Genomic DNA, 22,969 nt, shown 5'->3' on the forward strand with positions numbered 1-22,969 from the left:
CAATGGGGCAGGGGCTCATAGATAGTATTTAGATTCCGAATGGTTTTCAAGGGCAGCCCCACATACAATGCATTGCAATTATTGAACCAAGAGGTGATGAAGGCAAGTACCTCCTGATCCAGAAATTATTGTAACTGGCATACAAGATGGAGTTGTATGAAGGTCCTTCTGGCCACAGTTGCCACCTGCTCTTTAAGCAGGAGCTGTGAGTCCAAGAAGACACCCAGATTATTAATCAATTCAGCACGGATAGTGTAACTCTTTCCAGACAGCTCCCTACAAAATGTCTTATTTACAATTTCTCACTTCCAAAATACAAATTGTACCTAACTGGCAATATCAGTAATTATGAATAAGAAAAAATAAATAATATTTTAACAATAGAATAGGAATGCCTAGGACTTATCTACGGGCACTTGATGGTATTGCGGCAACAATTACGTGGGAAGGTAAGAGTGCAGCAGAAGCTGGTTTCTGGTGGGATCTTTGTGGGCCTTCCTCCAAGGATCTTTCCTTCAGGGCACTTGATGCTAATGGCTATATGAGGGGTCCTGCTAAAGCAGGTTCATGAGCTAGTCTTTGTTGCTTCCCTCTATCTTCACAAAGAATGACTTTCTATTTTTAATGTCAAAAGTAAAGAGGCAAAAGTCACTCTTGTATTTTTATGGTTATGTTTAGCTTCAAAGATATTTGAAAAAAGCATGAAAAGAAAAAAAATGAAGTGAAAAGATTCCTCCAAAGGCAACAAACCACGGAGTGTTTTTTAGAATGGGAGATTTTTCCCTCTCTTTGAAATACACACTGTTACTGTTTCATACTTCTCCTGCTGTAAGGAAGAAAGGAGAGCTTTTGAAACTAATGCAGCAAGAAATCAAGTAGGTCTCTCCTACATTTCTTTCCTATTTCATAGAATACTGCCATCCAAATGCTTCAGTTGGACATCTTCCCAACCATAACTCACTCAAATTGCATAGCCATTGCAATGTGACTCTCTCAAGAGTCATATTCTGTAACCTCTCCAAAGAGCCAGAAGACTTATCAGGAAACATGGGGCACAACGTCTTCATGCTATCCTGTTGTTTTTTTAAAGGCAAGTGAAGAAATTACGGCTATTCTAGCGGAGAAGCAGCTTGCTTTTTGCCATATGGAATGATACACAATTGTAAGATTTTGCTCTATTTCTAGTAAAACTAGTCAAACAGGAATGAATGAGATATAGTTTTATAATAAATATTGTGAATACTTACAGGCGCATTTCCTTGTTTCAGGTGTGAAAATACTAAATCAAATGCTTCTTTGAAATGTTCTTTCACAATTTCTTTTATGAGCCTAAACAGCCAAGCCCTGTCAGCATCATCCACAAGCCGGTCATAAAACACTCGAAATACTTCATGTACAAAGAGACGAATCATTGTATGCTTGCTGACAACCGAATCCTTCTTAATAAGCAAACAGCCTAGGATAACTCGTGAAAAGTCACGCAAATTGAATGTATAATGGGATTTAGCTGGTGTTGGCAACAGGTTTGCCATGGCTTTCTTATATACCTTAATTATTGGGGAAAAAAAGCATTAACATTTAGATTTTATGAACTTCATGTACTTAGATCACCAAACATGTATGTACATATCTACATATGTATTGGATTTCAAGGCCGCCTATTTCCAAAAAGACTCTGGGCAGCTTACAATTTTTAAAGGAATATATAATTTTTTAGAAAGGAATATGACCGCCCAGATAAAACCACACAAATAACATCCCCAAAAAAACCACCAGGGGCTCCACATATACCCTAACCCCTGGCCTGGGGACAGAGTCAGCTCTTAAGAGACTTATGGAACATTTGAAGGATTGGAGTTGTATGTATCTCTGCAGCGGTGCTGTTCCAGAGGGCAGGTGCCATGACAGAGAAAGAGCGCTTCCTCAGTCCTGCAAGATGACAACATTTATCTGAAGGGACCCAGAGCATTCCAACTCTGCCCAATTGTACTAGATGGGCAGAAACATTTGGAGATAGGTGCTTCCTCAAATATCTAGGCTTTATAGATTAAGGGCTTTATAGATGATGATCAGCACCTTCAATTGCACCCAGAAGCTAACTGGTAGCCAATGCAGCTAGTGACACAGCAATGAGACATGAGCGTAGCAAGAAACGCCCATTACTGCCTGTGCCACTGTATTTTTAACCAGCTCTAGCTTCTGGATGATTTTCAAGGGCAGCACCACGTGGAACAAATCTGCAACAGAAACATGAAAAACAACAGGAGGAAAAGCGGATTATGAGAAATAGTGATTTGGAATCAATCTAGCCAAACATTTTGCTATGTTTATAGCAAATATCTTTTGCTCTAAATATTTTTTTATATAACACAAAGGAGTTAAACTACGGAATTTGCTGCCAGCCATAGTGGAAGATATTAAAAGAGGACTTGATAGGGTCTTGGCAGATCAGACTACTAGTGACTACTAAAGGGAGTTGCAGGTGACCATGCACTTAAACCTACTTATTATTTAATTTATAACAGCAAAGTAACATTTGAGAGCCAATAGCACTAAGTGTGCTTATACACACATGCACCTCTCTACAGGTGTCTGCAGATATACAGGTTTTGTCAAAACAGCACAAGTAGTATTGGCAATGTTACAATGCAAGTTCTGCCCCTTATGCATATGTGCAACCTCATGATATACATGCAAAAGAGGCAGTGATTGTTTTATAACAATGCAATGCTCATTTCATAATTTCTCCCCCTTGTGGACGCCTTGCACACACTGTGCCTGAAATACTTCCTCAATATTGTTTCAGAACATATCTGCCCATTTGAAAAATGTGTTGCGCTTTTCCCAAAAATGATACACTTATGAAACCATCTGAATCATCTTGAAAGTCTACATTTTTAGTGGAACTAAAAACACAACCAACTAAGCAGAGAATATGACCTACCTCCATAGTGCCACTGACAATCTGGTTTCCAATTGTGAAATATTCTGGAACAAATTCATTTACTCTGAGATAGAAGGAAACAACGGTAGAAAAAATCCGGACCATTGTTTCATCACTAAATGTATTAATGGTGCAAATATTGAAATGTCTCAGAAAACGAGGAGTTACTGGATTTCTTCCACCACCTGGTGGACCCATGGCAGCCATCAGCTGAACATCAATTAGTGTAATTTTATTTGTGTCTTTTAAGTCATACCTTTAAAAGAAATGTAAATGTAAATATTCAGACAACCACAACCACAGAAACATAGATACACTGTTCTTTGTGCAGCAAGGTTTCCCTTTCCAGTCCTCACCTTTGCACCATTCTGCAAACCCTCCAGATCTGATCCAATGGAAAGAGAATTCCATTGGCAAAAGGACAAAATTGGGTACCATACTACAGGTTCTTAGTACTGTAGAAATAATTACATGAAAGTGGGATTCCATATGGAATCACAGCTGCCTTTATTACATACTGTTATGAGTAATGAACCACTCAGTAAGAAAATAAAACTTTATTCTATGTGGATATTTAAGAAATAGATAGATAGATAGATAGATAGATAGATAGATAGATAGATAGATAGATAGTGACTGACTGACTGACTGACTGACTGACTGACTGACTGACTGACTGACTCTTCATCCTCCATTACTGGAAAAACCTTATGAAAAATGCAGCTTCCCTTTTAATAATATGTGCATAAACTGCAATTAACTTTTAAAAAATCCACCTTCGAATTAAATGTGTTTGATACATGGCTGACTTTTCCAGATGATGGATTGTTGTTTTTCTTTTTTAACCACAACCAGGAGGGCCAACAGGATGCTTTTCTGGCTAACTGTAACAGTGACTGCTGCCTCTCAGGTTTGGTATTGGTGCATCTACCAGTTATGGTCATGCCTTTCTGGGGAAGAAACAAGACGCTGAGCATGTTGGTTGCTCAGGAGAGTCCTGCTGGTCACTGGTTGCATCCAGCATAGCCACTGGGGGTAAAGAAAAGTGACTGGTGCACTTCTCTAGAGCAGATGGCAGGCTCAACAACTCACTGTGACAAAAATCGGTGTCATAATTCTCAAGAGTAACTGGCATTACATGGAGGATCTTTGGATGTTCTAGAGATCTCATTAATAGGCCAGTGTTGCTCTCCTGACCACTGAAAGGGTTAAATGCCTTATCTAAGGTGTCCTTTTTTAAAAGTGAAGGATTATAGATGTAATCATGGAGGGTTTGTGCTGCTATGACACAAAAATATCCATGTCTACCTGCTTCAAAAACTCTTGCTCTGAAGAAGGACCCCTCATCTTGAACTATGGATGGCAAACTAGTTTATATTACTGCTACTACTGATGCAGTAGTCCCCCCAGAAAAGGCAGAAAAAGTGAAATAACAATGGCAATGGTATATCCTCGCATCTGAAAAGAAAGACGTTTTGTGCCACTGCTGGCCTGATAACATTCAAACATCTACTTATTATATATAATAAAAAAACAGTTACCAGATTCCATGATCAAAAAACTGTCTTAAAAGTTCAATTGGAGGCTGAGCTCCATATTGCTCCAGTGCAGGCATATTCATATCATCCACAAAGATTACACATTTCTTTCCTACAGGTGGCCCAAATATTCCTTTCCGCCTTTTGTCCAACCTGGCCATGATAATATTCTAAAATAAAAAAGCAGAACATGTTTCCATTCACTAAAAGTAGCTTATGTGAAATAACACATCAAATTCTTACATTCTTTTTTTAAATGTAGGTTAAGATGAGCTACAGTATGTATACTAGGATTGTTGTGTGTGTATGCCCAGTATGTTTAAATATAATGCCTTTATGAAATACATTTATAAGCTTCCTGAAGGTCCATTTATAACCTTTTCTAGTATACAAATTCCAGCAGAACATTGTAGAGATGTGAATGTGGATACTTATTTAAGTTTTACTGAATGTGAAAAGTTGTTTATCAAATAAAGCATAGCAAGTTGCTAGATATATTAAAAATAAATTGGTTGAATGACACAGACATATCAGTGATTATGAATTAATCTGAAAGCAAAGAACAGCTGTTAAAGTAAAAGAAAAACAACAAAATAATTTCAAATATTATATGTTGTGACAAGGATGAGTGTAATCACCGTATTGTCGAAGGCTTTCACGGCCGGCATACGAAGGCTGGTGTGGGTCTTCCGGGCTGTGTGGCCATGTTCTGGAAGTTTTGTTTCCTAACGTTTCGCTGGTCACAGATGCTGGTTTTGCCGGTCACAGATGCTGGCGAAACATTAGGAAACAAAACTTCCAGAACATGGCCACACAGCCCGGAAGACCCACACCAGCCTTAGTGTAATCACCCTTGTTATTTAATATATTTTTTGAAGTTGTGGTCAAAGAATCTTCAGAATAAAGTCAAGAAGTTATAAACATCAATAATATAATAATAAACAGTTTACATTATTTAGATGATATCATGACATTAAAAAAAATAGCTAGGTTTACAACTTTTGTTCATTTAATAATATCAGTTAAGTAAATTTTATGTACTAAATATAAACCAAAATAAAATAAAAATAATAGTTTCCAGTAAAAATAAAATCTTGAATTATTATGCCACTAGGAAAACAAGTGCGAAGGAGACAACAATACCTGGGACTATATTCTGAATGACAGAAGCGATCATAGCATGGAAAGAAGAGGTGGGATTGAAAAGGAGAGCAGCTTTTGAAAAAATAAGTTAACTTCTTTACTGTTGGGACTTAAGCCTGGAACTTGGTTAATGGATTGTATACTATTAGTCTTTTTAGTTTTTTTGGAGGCAGTAAAAAACATAGACAATAACCCAAATAGAAACAGAATAGAAACGTTTGAAATGTGGATTTATAGCAAATTATTTAAAATATTGTGAATTGACCGTATACAAAATGAGATGTTTCTCCAAACAATGGACAATGATAGGAAAACTGTGAATATACTGTATAAAGAAAAGTCAATTGGAAAGTAGATGTGACCCAATAGATTGTGTCAATTCCTATATCTACTTCAGCCAGAAAATCAGTGCCACACACAAGCAACCAAAAGATATTGCACCAAAGAACAGTGGTTCAGCTTTAACTGCATAAAATCAATCCTATAACAGATAGGAAACACCAATACAAGAGAGGGCATCTTGATCATCATAGTGGTGATCTATAACTGCAAATGTGGAAACTAAGAAAATTGGAAACAGAAGCTTCAAGAAATACAACACTTGATGAAGAGGCAATTACTAAAGATCTTGTTGAGAGACTGAATCCTAAATGCAGATATTTGTCATTGAACCAACTTCAAAGATGTCATAAAAGTAGCACAAAAACTGCAGAGAATAAAGAAGATGACCTTGACAGAAATATGCAGAAACCATTACCAGGGGCAAAAGGGGCTGAAGTATTTTTTAAGTTCAGAACAGTAAGATAACATTCGGAAGTGGCTCAGGCAGAAGCCTCCCTCATTCACCAAAATATAAGAAGAAGGAGGAAGTAAGCACAATCAGACTTGCAAGATTCTGTTACTATAGCCAATCTCAATAAAAGTAATTTTAGTCTTCCCGTGGAGTTTATTTCCTGGTCTGGTCTGCCTAGTGGGACTGAGAAAAACAGAAATATGAATGGTGAGAGCATGTCATATGCGTGCATGGCAACAGATGAGGCCAAAAGGTGATATACTGGAAGCCTTATTACTTTGTATACCCATGAGGGCAACTACCTATGACATGGACAAAATGTGAAAAAAATCTTAGACCTAGTAGGAACTTTATAACATGGAAACATATGCATTATCATTATTTTCTGAAGTTTTATGAATAATCATTTTGTTTTACCATCCGCTGATCCCAAGAGAAGATTCAATTTTTCAACTCCAAAGATAAAAGGGTTCAGTCTTGTATAATTATTGCGAAAATTAAAAGAATTTGTCTACATAATGAGCTTCAAATATCTCTTTCCACAGGCATCCATCATAGATGCAAGTAGCCACTTATGACAAACATATGCTGGCAAACACATCAATTCATCTTTGAAAGGGATGCGCCTGTGGGAATACCCTTCCTTCTTTAATCAGATTTTGACCCAGATGATTGAAAGTGTATAAAACCCAACAGAGATGCAAGCCACATTGTGCTGTGGAGCATATTACAGTTTGACATATTTCTGGCACAGAGTATGCAAATGAAGCTGATGCAGATAAATGTTAATGTGCCTTGTAATTTAAAAAATGATGGTTTACAAACGGTTTCTGGGTAAGTTAACAGCTGATCATGGATCTTAAATATAATCCAGTTGTTGTTTTTTAATATTTATTAGACATTTATCCAGCCTTTTGTACAGGAGCTCTTGGTCCATTCTCCTATTTTTCTGCACGCAACATTGCTGTGAGATAAGTCAATTCATTAATCACTCAATGGGAGACGTCTGTACAGGATTGGCTATGCTTAAATATAATATATTTTATTATTAATTATATTGTTTACCTAAGTAAAAGTTGGAAGCAAATGAATATTCATCTCAAGTGAATCTAAATGTAAACTGCAGGCCTAAAGAAAAGTAAGGTTCCAGCAAAAATAGGTAAAAAGTTTCAAATCTTAATAAAGGATTCCAAGTAATTCCAATGAGAATTGACCTTACTAACCTGGGTCTGATTGGCACTGGTTCGAGCTGAAAAGTTAACGAAGAATGGGAAGTAGAGATCCTTTTCTAGGTGGTGCATTAGCTTGTCTTTTACGTATACAGACTTCCCAGTACCTGTTGGTCCCACAAAAAGCAGCGGCCTTGGAAAGAAATTCATATGGTTATACTGCTTTTTCATTACTAGGCTAGACAGAATATTTGAAACTATCAAACAATAACAATTGATGTCTAACAGCTTTTTTAATTGTTTGAGAAACATATGACTGCTTTATACTTTTAGTTACCTATTCATGGAATCACAGTGAAATAAAATAATAAATGCAATTTAAATGTATGTAGAAGTCCAATATGTTAAGCAGAAAATTCAGGCAATTATACTTGCAAGATTGATGTCAGCTCTACTAGGTAGACCAGACCAAGAAGTCAAATCACAGGAAGGCTTAAACAACTTTTATTGAGACTGGCTATAATAACAGAATCCTGCAAGTCTGATTGTGCTGTAACTCCTCCCCCTTCTTATACTTCAATGAATTTGGAAGGTGTCTGTCTGAGCTGCTTACAAACATTATCTAGCTGACTTGAAATAATGTTCACCCCTTGTTGCCCTAGCAACTAATCTTGCATCAAGGTGATCTTTCTTTTAGATTTTTTTTTAATCCTGCCTTTATTATTTTTATAAATAATTCAAGGTGGTGAACATATCTAATACTCCTTCCTCCTCCTCTTTTCCCCACAACAACAACCCTGTGAGGGGACTTGGGCTGAGAGAGAGTGGCTGGCCCAAAGTCACCCAGCCGGTTTTTCAAGCCTAAGGCAGGACTAGAACTCACCGTCTCCTAGTTCTTAGCCTGGTGCCTTAACCACTAGACCAAACTGGCTCTCTTCCTTACTCTCCAAACTCCCTTACTCTCTATACCTCCCCAGAGAGGCACAACTGGCACCAACATTAGCATCATTAGCATCTGTGAAGACCTTTCTATTTTCCCAAGCTTTTAGTTGGTTTTTAATTGTATTTTAACTTTATTTATTTTAATTCTTAGTTTTTAAATGACTGCTGTGCTACTGCCTAGTTTATATAGTGTTTTTATTTTGTATTTTATTTGATTTTAATCATATAGGGTCAGATTATACTTTTAGTGACTTATATTGTAAACTCCCCAGAGCGCTTTGGCTATCAGGCAGTTAAAAAAATTAATAAATAAAATGAAATAAATAAAACTACAGTTGAACTGGGTTTAAAATCTCTGGCAAGAGGAACCTTTTTAAAATTGCTCGTGGCTTAGGGCACTGCTATTATACCTGCTAACATCTGCACTGCCCAGATCCTAAGTGAGTTGCCTTGTTTTACTAAGCTGTTTTGTTTCAGCAGTCACCTTCTAGCACTTGGTCAAGGTCAAGGTCAATCAACTCAAGGATGAGCACAATCCCAAGCCGCCTTGTTGCCAGAAAAATAGTACTATAGATGGGAAGAAGCCTATGTTCCCACAGATTAGTTTTAATTTTAACTACTGTTATAAGAAAGAAGGTACAGTCCAATGGTGTCCATTGGAATAGAAAGAATATCCTCTGCATGCCATGAAATCTGTCCAGAGCAGTGGAAAATTGCTCAAGTCCAATATGTTAGCCCATGTAAATGAATAGAAACCAATCTTCTATAGCTTAAGGAGATTTATTGAGATAAATCCATCCATTTAAGCCTAATAAATTAGCTTCAGTATTTTTCTAAGAACTTAGTAAGATCTAATATGAACATGGAATTCCCTCTGCACATAGATTCCACCACCCACCCTCTGTATTTTACTGAAGGCCTGCTTTGCCAATACATCCTACGGCTTTCGCTTGAAATGTGTATGCTGAGAAATGGTGCTAGAAATGGCAGTGGTTATACTTTAAAGAAATTGAGCATTCTACTTTCTTAGAGGAAGTTCCACAATTTTAAATACATTGTAACAGAATAATAATATACCATGAGCAATTATGCAAATACTTAAAATAAAAAATAGTACTAGTTTAACCAGGTGGATACAAGAAAATATTATTTTAAAGAATATTTTGTGGAGTTTAATATTAGAAACACAGTAGTCCTATATTCTTGTTTGCTAATTAGACTGCAAAACAATTTCTGGATGCTTTACTTAAAGCCCTCATGTGAAAAATGAAACATTCGTATAATTAAAAGAAACATGCTTTCTTACTTTCCATATTTAATGCACAAATCCATCAAATAGGTATATCTGACTGTGTCCATTGTTGGGACTATAATGTCTTGAATTTTAATATTTTTATCATTGTAATTGATGGTTTTAACAGCTTCATTCCAATGTGCCCAACGGCCTTTTCCTTTTAACTATTGAAGAAATGCAGAAATGAATTCTAAGTGTTTCATTAGAACTTGATGGATTTGAAATCTCAACATCTCTTTTATTATCAAAGCAGTTAATTTAAAAGAATAAAACATAATAAATATGTGAAGGATAAATTGCTATGTTGCTTAAGCACATTTTGTGCTTCTATACCAATGATGAGGGCCTTTCCACACTTGGTAGGCGCTGCTGTGTTTTCATTAGAAGCCATACCAATGGTAAAACTGGTTTTTTTTCTTCAAACCCTATCCTCTAGAACAGGGGTTCCTAAACTTTTTGCCATCACACCTCCCTTTGGTGTAATACCTCCCCTAAAAATACAAACAGCAACATGAACACAAATGAACAATGAAAACAATACAATGAAACTCTGGGAAAGGTGGATTTATTGTAACAATGTACTGAACAACTAAAAGGTTCTTCACATCTCCCCTAGACTATGTCTGCACCTCCCCAAGGGAGGTATATCTCAGTTTGGGAAACCCTGCTCTAGGAAAAAAAGAAGGAGAAGGAGAAGGAGAAGGAGAAGGAGAAGGAGAAGGAGAAGGAGAAGGAGAAGGAGAAGGAGAAGGAGAAGGAGAAGGAGAAGGAGAAGGAGAAGGAGAAGGAGAAGGAGAAGGAGAAGGAGAAGGAGAAGGAGAAGGAGAAAGATATTTGCTTGGCTGCAAGTTAAACTTTTGCAATCCACCCCCACCTCGCAATCAGTAGCATTTCACTATTGCTTTCTGTAAAAGCTAGATGGGAAGGAAGAACTTACCCACTTTCTCTTCTATTAGTCAAGAAAGGGATAATATTAAAGAGGCTCCTGGCATCTTAAAGACAATCATATTAAAAATTTATTACAGCTTCCATGAATTTTTCATCACTTGATCATATGCACAGACTATTATCCTGAGACAATATATATACCAATCATTCAATGAAAGCTAATATTAGTGATTTGTATCTTTCTCATAAAATTAAAAATAAATTAAAATATCTATTAATAATTCTAGAGCAGATTCCATACCTCAAACATATAATCATACACCAATCCTTTCTCTTCAAATGGATGCTCCCATTTTCCCATAGCTGCTGGCAGTGGATGTTCATCCAGCTTTCCTATGACAATATCTCTCATAAAGTTATCAAATATAATCCGACCATCACTATCACAGGTTGCTCCAATGGACCAAATCACAGCAAAAGCAAAACAACCCTTCCAAAAAATGAATAAATAATTTGTATTTTCATAAAGTATGTTCATGGAGTAATTAGTAGCTAAGTATAATTATTATAACTTTAATAAATTATACAGTTATAGCAAATTTCCAGATAAAGGATTTGAAGTGTGCATTATTTATCTATAGTAACGCACATATTTTATACTTTTATGTCTTACATTAACTGTAAAAATGGTAAACTCAAAAGCTGAAATTTGTCAAAAGAAATATAACCAATTTATTAAGTTTAAAACATATGTCAAATATCGGACCAACCATAATCCATTTATGGATATTTTTATTGCTGGGATCTTTTTGCACTGGGTCACACAACAGTATTTCCAGAAGCCGAGTGAGAGATACCACATTATTGCTATTGCTGCTGGGAACTAACTCCTGTAAGAAAGAATAACAGTATATATATGTGTGTGTGTGTAGGATGGATACAGAGATGCATATCATAATTATTGTACTATTACTTTCAGTTTTATTGCATTTTATATTTTAAGAATGTAAATTCTGAACAGTTACAAATATGATTCAAGTGATGTTTATTTTAGTATTTTCTTAAAAGTCTATAATTGTTTTTGTTTCATGTAGCCTCTACATTAATTGGACCCAAACTACAGTGGTACCTCGGGTCACGAACAGCACCGTTTGCAAAATTTTGCTTCCGTTCGTGAACGCCGGATCAGGTGACAAACAGGATCCGCGGCCATTTTCCCTCCCGTGACACGTGGTCGTGGCTTCCTGTAGGGAGGGGGACTCTCCCTCCAAGCAATAACTGCCTCCCCACCCGCCTTCCTATCCTCCACGCCAGAAGTTGCGTCGAGCAAGGTTAGCGTTCTCTCTCTCTGTACTGTACTTTGTGTCATATTTTTGTGGTTTTAAAAAAAAATACATATGGTTCAGAACGGATTAACCGTAACTACATTGAACCTTATGGGAAAATTTGATTCGGGACGCGACCAAAATCGGGTCGCAACCAAATTTGGAGGGGTCAGAACGGATTAACCGTATTTACATTGAACCTTATGGGAAAATTTGATTCGGGTCGCGACCAATTCGGGTCGCGACCAGAGTCACGGAACGAATTAAGTTCATGAATCGAGTTACCACTGTATTTCAGAGCTTTAACAATTAATACCAGCACCTCAGGCTGGGAATAGAATGAACAGTTAGCCAATGCAACTGGCACAGAATACATGTAAGATGATATATACTTTATCTCCTATAGTAATTCCAGAATGCTGCATTCTACACCAGGTGCAATTTCCAGGCTAACTTAAAGGGCAGCCTCATGTAACTGGTATAACTGCAAATCTGTTTTATACCTAAAATGAGCTCAGTTTTCTATAAATTTGACTCCAGATGGCCAACAAACCAGAACTGATTTTAAAAAAAAGAAACAAACCCAAGACTGGGCACTGAGGCACTTTTGTCACCATGCTAAAGCACAAGAACTTCCTAACTGGCTCTTTAGAGAGAGTAACTGGTTCTTTGGGGGACTCCTATTCATTCATTTGCAAGGTTTCATCCGTATCACCACATTATCCCTTCCCAGTTTAATCTGGTGATCTAGATTAGGTTTCCACAATAGATAATGGAACAGAGGTTGAACCGTCCATATAGTAATGTTGGATACCTCAAATTCAAAGTCAGCATCTTCTGAACTCATCCCTCCAGATAAGTAAGGCCAGAACCTTCCAACACAAGGAAATAATTCCCTGTGGATAGTACTGAAAACCTTTGAGAGATTCAGTAGATGCAACACAATTTCTTTTCTTGAACCTCCACACTATCCGCCAATGTAACCAAGACTGGGATGTATTTAAATAAGTAGTTAGCTCAAAGCTTCAAATTGACAAGCCACTGCTTACTTTAGGAACATACTTAAGAATTATTATATTGGAAAATGTAATAGTTTTCCTGAAAAACAATCTTTTTTTTCCTGAAGTGCATTCATCAGTACCTTCTTAAAAAGAATTAGGTTATTCCATTTTCAGTGAGATAGTCACTACTTCTTTTATGACATGGTTAACCCAGTTCTAGCAGATTTTACAATCCATCATGAGCAAGATTCAAAAGACCAAGTATAGTGGTACCTCGGTTCACGAACTTAATTCGTTCCGCGACTCTGGTCGCGACCCAAATTGGTCGCGACCCAAATCAAATTTTCCCATAAGGTTCAGTGTAAATACGGTTAATCCATTCTGACCCCTCCGAATTTGGTCGCGACCCGATTTTGGTCGCGTCCCGAATCAAATTTTCCCATAAGGTTCAATGTAATTACAGTTAATCCATTCTGAACCATATGTATTTTTTTTTAAACCGCAAAAATATGAAACAAAATACAGTACGAAGAGAGAGAACGCTAACCTTGCTCGACGCGACTTCTGGCATGGAGGACAGGAAGGCGGGTGGGGAGGCAGTTATTGCTTGGAGGGAGAGTCCCCCTCCCTACAGGAAGCCACGACCATGTGTCACGGGAGGGAAAATGGCCGCGGATCCTGTTCGTCACCCGATCCGGCGTTCGCGAACAGAAGCAAAATTTTGCAAACGGTGCTGTTCGTGACCTGAATTGGTCGTGAACAGAAGCGTTCGTGACCCGAGGTACCACTGTAGCCTTAGTAAAAGTAGTCCTCATTTAGCAACTGCCTTGTTTAGCAACTGTTTGCAGTTACAACGTTGATGAAAAAGTAACTTTATGACCAATCCTTGCATTTACGACCTTCACAGGTCTGTAAAGCAAAGGAAAGCTGAAGTAAGATCATAAGCACAGTTGCGGTTTCACTTAGCAACCACTTTGCTTAATGACTGAGTTGCCAGTCCCAAGTGTGGTCACTAAACGAGGACTACCTATACTCCCAGCAGCTTATTCATATCTTTGGATTGTACAAGCTTAAAAATATTTAGAATTCCAAATAGTAAGCTGGCTTCACCAACATATGTTTCTGTCAACAAAAATATGCTAATTAAATAATTTTCTTGAGAGAATGCCAAATTACCTTGCACTGTTTCTGACGAACTCGCAAAGCAGGTGGTATTAACCAATTAAAAAGGTCTTCAAAAAGGTCTTGGTATTCCTTTTCATGCAGGGCTTCAGGAAGTGTCCTCAACCATGAAGTAACAAGTGGCTTCCAGCCCAACTGTAAAGGCTCTAAGTAAATCATTCCACATCGACTGACTGTAGCTGGCTATAGCAGAATAATAAATGTATTTTTAGAATCTCATTCTGGTTCCAGGTTCAGATTCAGAAAACTATTTTAACTTGGTTTTAACATACTGAAGCCTGAGACAGATCCATAGCTTCAAAGATGAGGCTCATCTGAGGTGACATTTGAATAATTTCTCCACTCATCAAACATAGCTAGAAACAAAAACAGATATAAAAAAAATCCAAGTTATATGTATGTGTATGTATGTGCAGCTCTTATCAGTTCTCCTGCATTTGAGACCAACTTGAAATGTAAGTAAATGGGAGACTTGATTGGGCAAGTAAAGATACAGGTAAAGACTTGTTTAATTTTTTGAGCTCTCTGCATAATTAATTATCTTTTCAGATGGTATAATAAAAAAAAAGTTTCCTGCTGATCAAATTTAAAAATACTTCAAGTGCATCATTTATGAATAATGATCTTTCAGGCATTTCTTAACAACTTTAATTGAGGCATAATTCTGTTTTAAATGAATTTACCACTATTACTTTTTCGGAAGATTCTTAAAATATTATCTAACCAAAGAAGTCCTCTGTATAGTAAAATACAGGTAGTTCTCAGTGACCATTCCAAGTTATGACGGCATTGAACAAATGGTGGTTACAACTGGTCCTTGGAGTTCCAGCCATCCCAGCACCCCCATGGTCATGTAATCGTGATCTGGATGGTTGGCAACCTATTTGCACTTACAACCAGTTGCCAACCACTCCATGAACATGGGATCACCATTTCCAACCTTCCTTGCTGGCTTCCCCAGAAAGTCAATGGGGAAGCCAGCAGGGAAGACTGCAAGTCACTGGGGTAAGTCTTCCCCACCCGTGCATCCTCCCTGACCCATGCCACACCTCTGCATGCCCTTCCTGACCCACACGGTGCCTCTTGCACACTCCCTGCACCCTCATGCACCCTCCCTGACCCACGTGGCGCCTCTCCCACACCCCCTTGCACCCCTGCACACATTTCCCAAACTGCACCATTCTTCTCGCACACCCCCTCGCACCCTGGCACACCCTCCCTGACCCTCCCCAGCCCATGCAGTGCCTCTTGTGCACCACTGCACACTCTTATTCACTCTCCCTGACCCTTCCCTGCACCCCTTTTCTCCCTCCCCACCCAGCAGCAGCCACTTACCTGCCTGCAGGCCTGGGACTTGCAACTTCCTTCCGGCTTCCCCACTGACTTTGGTTGTGGGAAGCCAGAAGAAAATTGCCTCGCCTTTCCTTTGTGGTTGTCACCACAAGAAGCTTTTTATAGAAGAGAAATGATAGCTAAACATAAATGGTTAACTTATGGTGATGTATTGGAATTTTCTCAAAGGGACTTTAAAGACAAGAGAGGAAGTGGTATTAGAAGGATACATGGGATGGAATGTATCTATGAAAGGGGAGGTGGTGTAATGGAATGCAGTAGAGATCCAGGTTCTCAGGAAGGAGGGAGCGCATTCTAGGAGGGAAAGGGGGAGACAAGAGGCAATATAGTCCAGAGCAGGAGCGTGGGAAGAAGAAGAGACTTAAGATAGCCGCTCCCTAGATTCTTCCAGAGTATATCTATTAGGTTAGCATAGTACAGATTTAGTCTGGCAAGATTCTGTCTATATGGTATAAGCAATAAAGAACTGAACTTGGCTGGACTGTTTCCCTGTTGTTCTTGGGCTGGGCCTGACAATACATGTATCAATGGTTCTCCTATGTACAATTACAAGAAAGATTTAAAATAAATAAAATGACTTATGGTTTTGAATATAAGACTGAATTTGAAGTAGAACTATATACTAATGTTGAACATGTTATTGCAAAGATGTATAAACTACTATTAAAACTAGAGACAGAAGATGAACAAGGACTGTATAATAAAATGGGCTAAAATTTTTGGCTATAACATACAGATGGAACAATGGAACAATGGAAAAATATGTGGCAGAAGGGATTGAAATTTACATTGTGTTGTAATCTTAAAGAGAATTTTTATAAAATGATGTATCATTAGTACTTGTCACCAGAAAAAATATCTAAAATGTATAAAGGCACTTCAGATGTAAGCTGGAAATGTGAACAACAAGAAGGGACATTTTATAATCTCTGGTGGACTTGTAAAAAAGCAAATAAATTCTGGAATGAGATATGTATTTGTATACAGAAGATTTTAAAGATTAATATTCAATCAAAACAAAAGAATTTCCTTTTGGACTTGATGGATAAACAGTTGGAAAAAACTCATGGAACTTTGTTCTTATATATGATAACAGCAGCAAGGCTTTTATATACACAGAGGTGGAAAGATAAGACGTTACCTACAGTGGATGAAAGGATGGTGAAGTTGATGGAGTTGGCTGAGACGGCGAAATTGACAGCTTTGATTCAAGATAAGACATTGTGTAATTTTAATGCTAACTGGAAACCTCTTTTGGACTTTTTTCAGGAAACAGAAAAAAATGAAATTATGTTGTATGAGTTTGTTGATTAGAAATAATATGGGTTGATAGAAATAATGGAAGTTATGTTGTAAATTTAGAGTAATAGTTTGATGTTTGCAAGGAGGATCAGAAGTCAATATTTTTTTCTTTTGTTTCTTTCCTTTTCTGCACTTTTGATCTTTACTATTTTCTTTTTTCAATTTCTTTTTTCTTTTTCTTATTCTTTTTCTTAATATTAGTTCTTGTTAGTTTTTATTGTTCTTTTTTCAAAATTTAATAAAGTTATTATTAAAAAAAAGGAAGTTGCCACACGTAACAACCGAGACTGCAGTGACTGCTGTCACTAAGCAATGCAGTTGCGCTTTATGACTGCATTGCTTAGCGATGGAAATTCCAGTCCCAATTGCTATCGTAACTCAAGGACTACCTGTAATGAAATGAGAACCAGGAGTTTATTTAAACAGGTCATGTTTCTCAGAATCTGTTGTGTGACTTGGATCTATACAATGAAACTGTTCTGCCTCAAGTGCTTTATATTGTTCCACATGGCACTCCAGCCCTCTTAATCTATCTTCTCATGCCTAGCACCGATTGTCCTATTCAAAGAAATGGCTGTAACCATTCACTTCATGGTCACCCAAATTTTAAAGTCCTCTAGCACTCAGGCAAGCATGGGTGCATCCTGAGTCAGATAAATCCCAGCGCTCTCTGCAGAGATTAGATGTCCACCATTAGAAGATGTGTTTGTCACCAGCATGCTATTAGAGCAAGTGAACATTACTATATTTTTTGCCTTACCATTCCTCACTATCCCTTACAATTTCTGATCATCTGATGACACTGCAACAAGCATCGGTTTTGAACTGAAAGGATTCTCGTTTGCATTTTTAACTGTATGTGTGTCAATTTCCTAGTAAACAGTAAAGTTATTCTGGACTAAAAAGAACTATGTTATGGTAAGTATTAAATTGCCTGTTAAATAAGATTCAAATATATCTTTTTATTGCATGATAACAGATGAAGAACCAAACATCAAAATACCTAATAATTGTTCAGTTTGCTAAAACTAATACAGTACAGTAAAACATACTTGTATTCATTATTTTCATTTATTTGGTTAATTCCTTCCTTCCTAAGCACTAAGTGCTTATCAGTTTTCATGCTGCAGTCCATGTAAGACCATTCTAAACACAGTTACATCCTTTTCTAAAGGACTCTACCCAACCTTGGGTTGAGAAAAAATGTGTCTCAGCTAAGGCCAACTTAAGTAGATGCATTCAGAATAGCCAAACATAAAAATAACCATAGTTTCTATAAGATTTTTCATGCCTTGAAAGCTGTCTTGAGGAGGAATACATTAATGTTACAGTGGGTAAACTAAGAAAGTTTGCTGTGTGCAGCCCAAGAGAGAATTCTGCTACTTTTACCAGCTAGAAATGGTAAATTTTAAAGAATATATTACTTAAGGACAAGCTTTACAAGTATTTTTAAAAAGTAGGGTCTATATTAGAAAGCTTTCACAAGACACTTTGCTGTTATGTTCTTGCTCAACACAGGGAGTAATCTTTTTTATTTCCTTTTCTGCATTTGTTTGTATTCAATTCTTTTTTGTATCATCTAATCATGTATCCCCTTTCCTTTAATATAGTTTTAAAAATGTGAATTATAATACATATTGTACTGCTAAGCCTTTTTAAAACTGGGCACCATGGAGGTTCTTACTGAAATATAATTTTACGTTTTCTTTTTATGGTATTTTATATGAAAGCTGAACAAGAAGTCTGCTTAACTGAAAATTAAGTACGTGAATGTAATAATTGGAAGAAGTGGGCAATTTGGAAACTAATGCAATCCCTCCCCCCCCCCCCCCGAAATCCAAGGTACTTAACAGCATTACCTTTTTGTTGTCATCCAACACAGTGTTCATGCTTTCTATCCAAAGAGTATCAATTGGACCGTCAAAAACAACCCATTTGCGGTCAGTTGTTTCAGTTAAAGCAAATTCTCGAAAAGTATTGGCAACTACGCCATCTGTCCACTAAAATGAAGAAGAGAGACACAAGTAAATTTTATTTGCTTATATTGTCCTGACATGTGTACTGATTTGGTAATGTAAATAAATATGCACAACTGGTCGTGTTTCAAACACATACCACATTAAATTGACATTTAGCAAAATATATGTAATTCTGAATGATCAAACTAAGGAGATTAATAATTTTAATAATTTTCCTCCATGATTGCTGACAATTGTGCAGTGACTTGATAAACTTAATTAAAAAAAAAAAAATCTCCACCCTCTAGAATAGCATCCTTCTGGAGATACATCTGGCTCCCACTCTTCAAGTGTCCTGGAAGTCACTTAAGACCTGGCTCTGCTGCCAGGCCTGGGGTTAGGGTACTTGTGGAGCCCGTCATGTTTTTTTAATGTTGACTTGTGTGGACAGTTATGTTTTGCTATGTTATGTTTTTAACTGTGTTTTAATTATACATTTGATATTTTGTAAGCTGCCCAGAGTCTTTGTGGAGTTGGGTGGTCTTAACCAATCAAATAAAGAAGGACTGGTATTAGTCATTATTTTAGTTGGTAAAACTTTGCATTTGGAACATTTCCTGAAACATGCACAAAAGTATAGAAATACACAGACACTTATGTATTACAATGCAGTTAGCCAATCCCCATACTCAACCACAAGCAGTTTAATGGAGCTACCCTACCTGAAGGTTTAGATTGATCAAAACTATAAGATACATTTTTGTAATTTAAGGAACATGTGATGCTTACCTCATGAGATACTGGATCAAATCGTCCAAAGAGTTGCCCCATTGTAATAGCTTTTGGATTTACAGTTCTGTATATTACCTTTTCTTCTTCTCCATACTCACGCTGATTCATTAGGGAAAGTGTATTTGCTAACACGTGCAAAACTTTGGTCTTCCCAGCAAAAGGCTCTCCTACAAGCATAAACCTGATAAATAAAATTTTTCAGTATTTTTTTTCTGCCCAAAAAAGGAATTGGATTACCCACATAATTAACCCTGAAGATACATATCCATTTATTGCCACAAAAATGAAAACAGTCTAATTGAATTATAGAAAAGGAAAGAAATAGAGGGCAGGAGTACAGTGAGTTTTTATGAAGTTACAGTAAGGAAAACTGGCTGAATTTTTCAAGTGGAAAAGCCTCCCTCCAGAAAGTCAGTCAGCCTATATTGGTTTTCCATAACTTATTAAAAACCAAATTATTTCAGAGAATCTTTGGGGATATGAATGGATGCCATTGGTATCAAGAGTTTGTTTTAAGTGTCATTGTGGTTATTTTATTGTTTGTTTCTTTTATATTTATACCATGAACATTTAATGTATTTTATGGACATAAGGACATCACCAAGAGTCTTTCTTCATTTCAGCAGATATAAATCAAATAATGTGTCCAATTCCAACAGCTCAACCATAATTCTGATACTCAAAAATCCATTTTCCAGCTGCTTCTTCGGATGCAGTATCTTCAAATCCCTTCCCCCCAGCTACCTACTTGTCATGTGGGCAGGGGGGTTGAGAGTGTGTGCAGGATGGTATGTGTGCATGTATGCAAGCTGCGTGTATCCATTAACTTTTCAACTGGAAGATCTCTCTCACACTATTTCTCCAAAAATGAAAGGTGATCATACATTAGGTACAGTTATAGATGTATGTTTGACTTATTACATATTGCATTAAAAACATAATGTGGCACATTTTGCATTGTTTTAGAATACTATGTGAATCCAATCACAGACTCCCCATTGTGGACTCCTTACATCAATAAAAAATAAGAGACCCCTACAACAGCATACATTTATAAAACCAGCCGTAGTTTCCAACTGCTGCTGCTTTTTGATCATTTGGCTTCTTTACCCTGTCTCTGATAACATGATGAGATCGTCTAGGAACTGCACTTTTAGACAAATAATATGACAGATAGATAATACTGTATTGTTAAATGTGCCATTTTGCATGTTTGGATGTCTTTTTTACTTTTAATGCAAACTTGAATTTCATTAAACAAATTCATTGTAATCCTGAACACTGAGTCTTTTCAAATAGTAGTGTCACTTTGATAGCTAATTCACTGCTCATTTTGATTCTTTTAGCAACAATATGGACCAACCTTATTAGCTTGGCTCCATTGTGCCTCTTGCAGATGACAGAAAAAAGGTGCCAAAGCCAGAGAAATGTTCCAACATATTTATTAATACCAAAAGAAATTGAAATCTTCCTGTTCTGTATTATCCTTTTCTTTTTCTTACCATTGGCTCCTGGCCTCCTCTATCTGGTTCATTCCAAACTCTGGATTGACTCACTTCTCTAAACAGGTTACCCTTAAAACCTGGCTAACAGCAAAGAACGGATTATAGCAGAACGCTACACGCTCAAACAACTGTGACTATGTAATTGAATCTAATGGCGTGTTTGCTTACTTGCTTGCTCTACATTTAAAAGAGAAATTCATGGTAACTCAGAAAAAAATGAGATTAGATTGAAGTTATGGAGTAACCCTGAATACACAATTCATCACCTATACTAGTATGGCTGAACCTTCATCTATTACCATTTTATAAAGGTAAAGTTTAGCTTCTTGATCTCTATAAGACTTGCATCTAACCATAGCATACCCATGGTACAGCAATGTCTTTCTCCTGCCCATCCCACTCATATCGCCTTTATCTTATCCCCAACGGGACAGCTTTACGTTGTTCTTAGTTGTAATGGTATTAACATAATTTCTCCTGTATACCAACTGTCATATTGGTGAAACCATAACAAATACTTATGAAGGTTATCACAAATATACTTACCCATGTCTAACTATCATCATTTCATAGGTCTGTATCATCTTTTCTAGAAAAACCTTAACAGGCTGAATGTTATGCTCTTTACAACATTCATTTGCACATTCCAGAAAATCCTGAAATACAATTTTAAAAGTAAATTCTATATTTTTTTGTTTCTTGAATATAATTGAATAATATAATTCAAAATATAACACTGCTCACTGAATATCACTGAATAACACTGAATATCTTGATAATGGCCCTGGAAAGAAAATTAAAACTGAGCTAAGTTACATTTATTTATTTAATCAATTTATTTATTTATTCAATTTATATGGCCATGGCTTCTCGTCTTACTTATTACAACTCCAGGAGGCAGCTAATATTGGGTTAACAACAAAGAATAATCAAAAGCAAAACCAGAAATAGAAATAAAACATATCTGAGAGGAAACACAATTATTCACCTAATCTTTACAAAAAAGGCTCAGATAATACTGTAGCCTACCGTCCAGGACAAGAACTAGATTTTCAAAGTCTTATAGGAGGCCACAAGGTCAGAGCCCTCTGAATCTCAGATAGGGCAGGTGCCACGACAGAGGAGTGCTTCCTATGTCCCATTAAATGGCTTGTTTCAGACAGAAGACCCAAAGCAGGGTCTCTGTTGAATCTTGTAGAATGTGCAGAAATTTCAGATAGGCAGTCCTGAAAACAATCTGGCTTTATGCCATGGAAGGCTTTACAAGTGTAACCAGCATCTTGAATTGCATCCAGTAGTATATTGGAAGCCAGTGCAGTTTGTGAAATACTGCTGCTACCTGAGTGTACCATGGTGTGCCTTTAACTATCCACACCTCTGCCTTCTGGACCAGTAATATCTTCTGTGTAGTCTTCAAGAGCAGCCACATGTAGAATGCATTGCAATCATCTAACCAAGGCATGAGTGACTGTGAACATACTGCACAATCCTTTATAATGTATGGTACAATCCTAAATACGTTAGACAAGAGTTTGATTATGTTCAACTACAATAACTCCCAAGAGAATATACTTCTTTGGGACTAGGCTCAAGTGAATTCAATTAGACTGACTTCTAAGTGGACATGAACAGAATTATACTATCAGTCAGCTATTCTGGTTGTTTGCTAATGGAGTTGGAGATTTTAGAAAATCTTAAGACACTGAAAAAAAATATTTATCATGAAAGTTGGACTAGATTAGCAAGAGTCTAGAAAGACCATTCTAGGAGGAAAGGCATAAATGTCAAAATTAAGCCACATATTGAAAGACTATAGTAAGTGTTTTCATTAGTTATTAAA

General features: G+C 36.9%; 1 protein-coding gene across 1 annotated transcript in view; it reads right to left on the minus strand.

Annotated features, from left to right (window-relative positions):
* The window catches only part of DNAH12 (dynein axonemal heavy chain 12), a 117,864-nt gene that overhangs the window by 57,039 nt on the left and 37,856 nt on the right, over positions 1-22,969 (minus strand). The window contains exons 29-40 of the mRNA XM_088134789.1: positions 21,676-21,785; positions 19,622-19,805; positions 18,734-18,874; positions 14,492-14,575; positions 14,214-14,402; positions 11,482-11,601; positions 11,013-11,201; positions 9,836-9,987; positions 7,642-7,780; positions 4,486-4,652; positions 2,945-3,200; positions 1,248-1,547 (exon numbers count right to left, since the gene is read on the minus strand). Of these exons, the coding sequence (XP_087990915.1) occupies positions 1,248-1,547; positions 2,945-3,200; positions 4,486-4,652; positions 7,642-7,780; positions 9,836-9,987; positions 11,013-11,201; positions 11,482-11,601; positions 14,214-14,402; positions 14,492-14,575; positions 18,734-18,874; positions 19,622-19,805; positions 21,676-21,785 (2,031 nt within the window). The remainder of the gene's footprint in view (positions 1-1,247; positions 1,548-2,944; positions 3,201-4,485; positions 4,653-7,641; positions 7,781-9,835; positions 9,988-11,012; positions 11,202-11,481; positions 11,602-14,213; positions 14,403-14,491; positions 14,576-18,733; positions 18,875-19,621; positions 19,806-21,675; positions 21,786-22,969) is intronic.

This window comes from Python bivittatus, unplaced genomic scaffold (genome assembly GCF_059951505.1).
Source record: "Python bivittatus isolate LINGU-HERP-01145 unplaced genomic scaffold, Pbiv_v1 ctg000080_np1212, whole genome shotgun sequence".
Lineage (NCBI taxonomy): Eukaryota > Metazoa > Chordata > Lepidosauria > Squamata > Pythonidae > Python > Python bivittatus.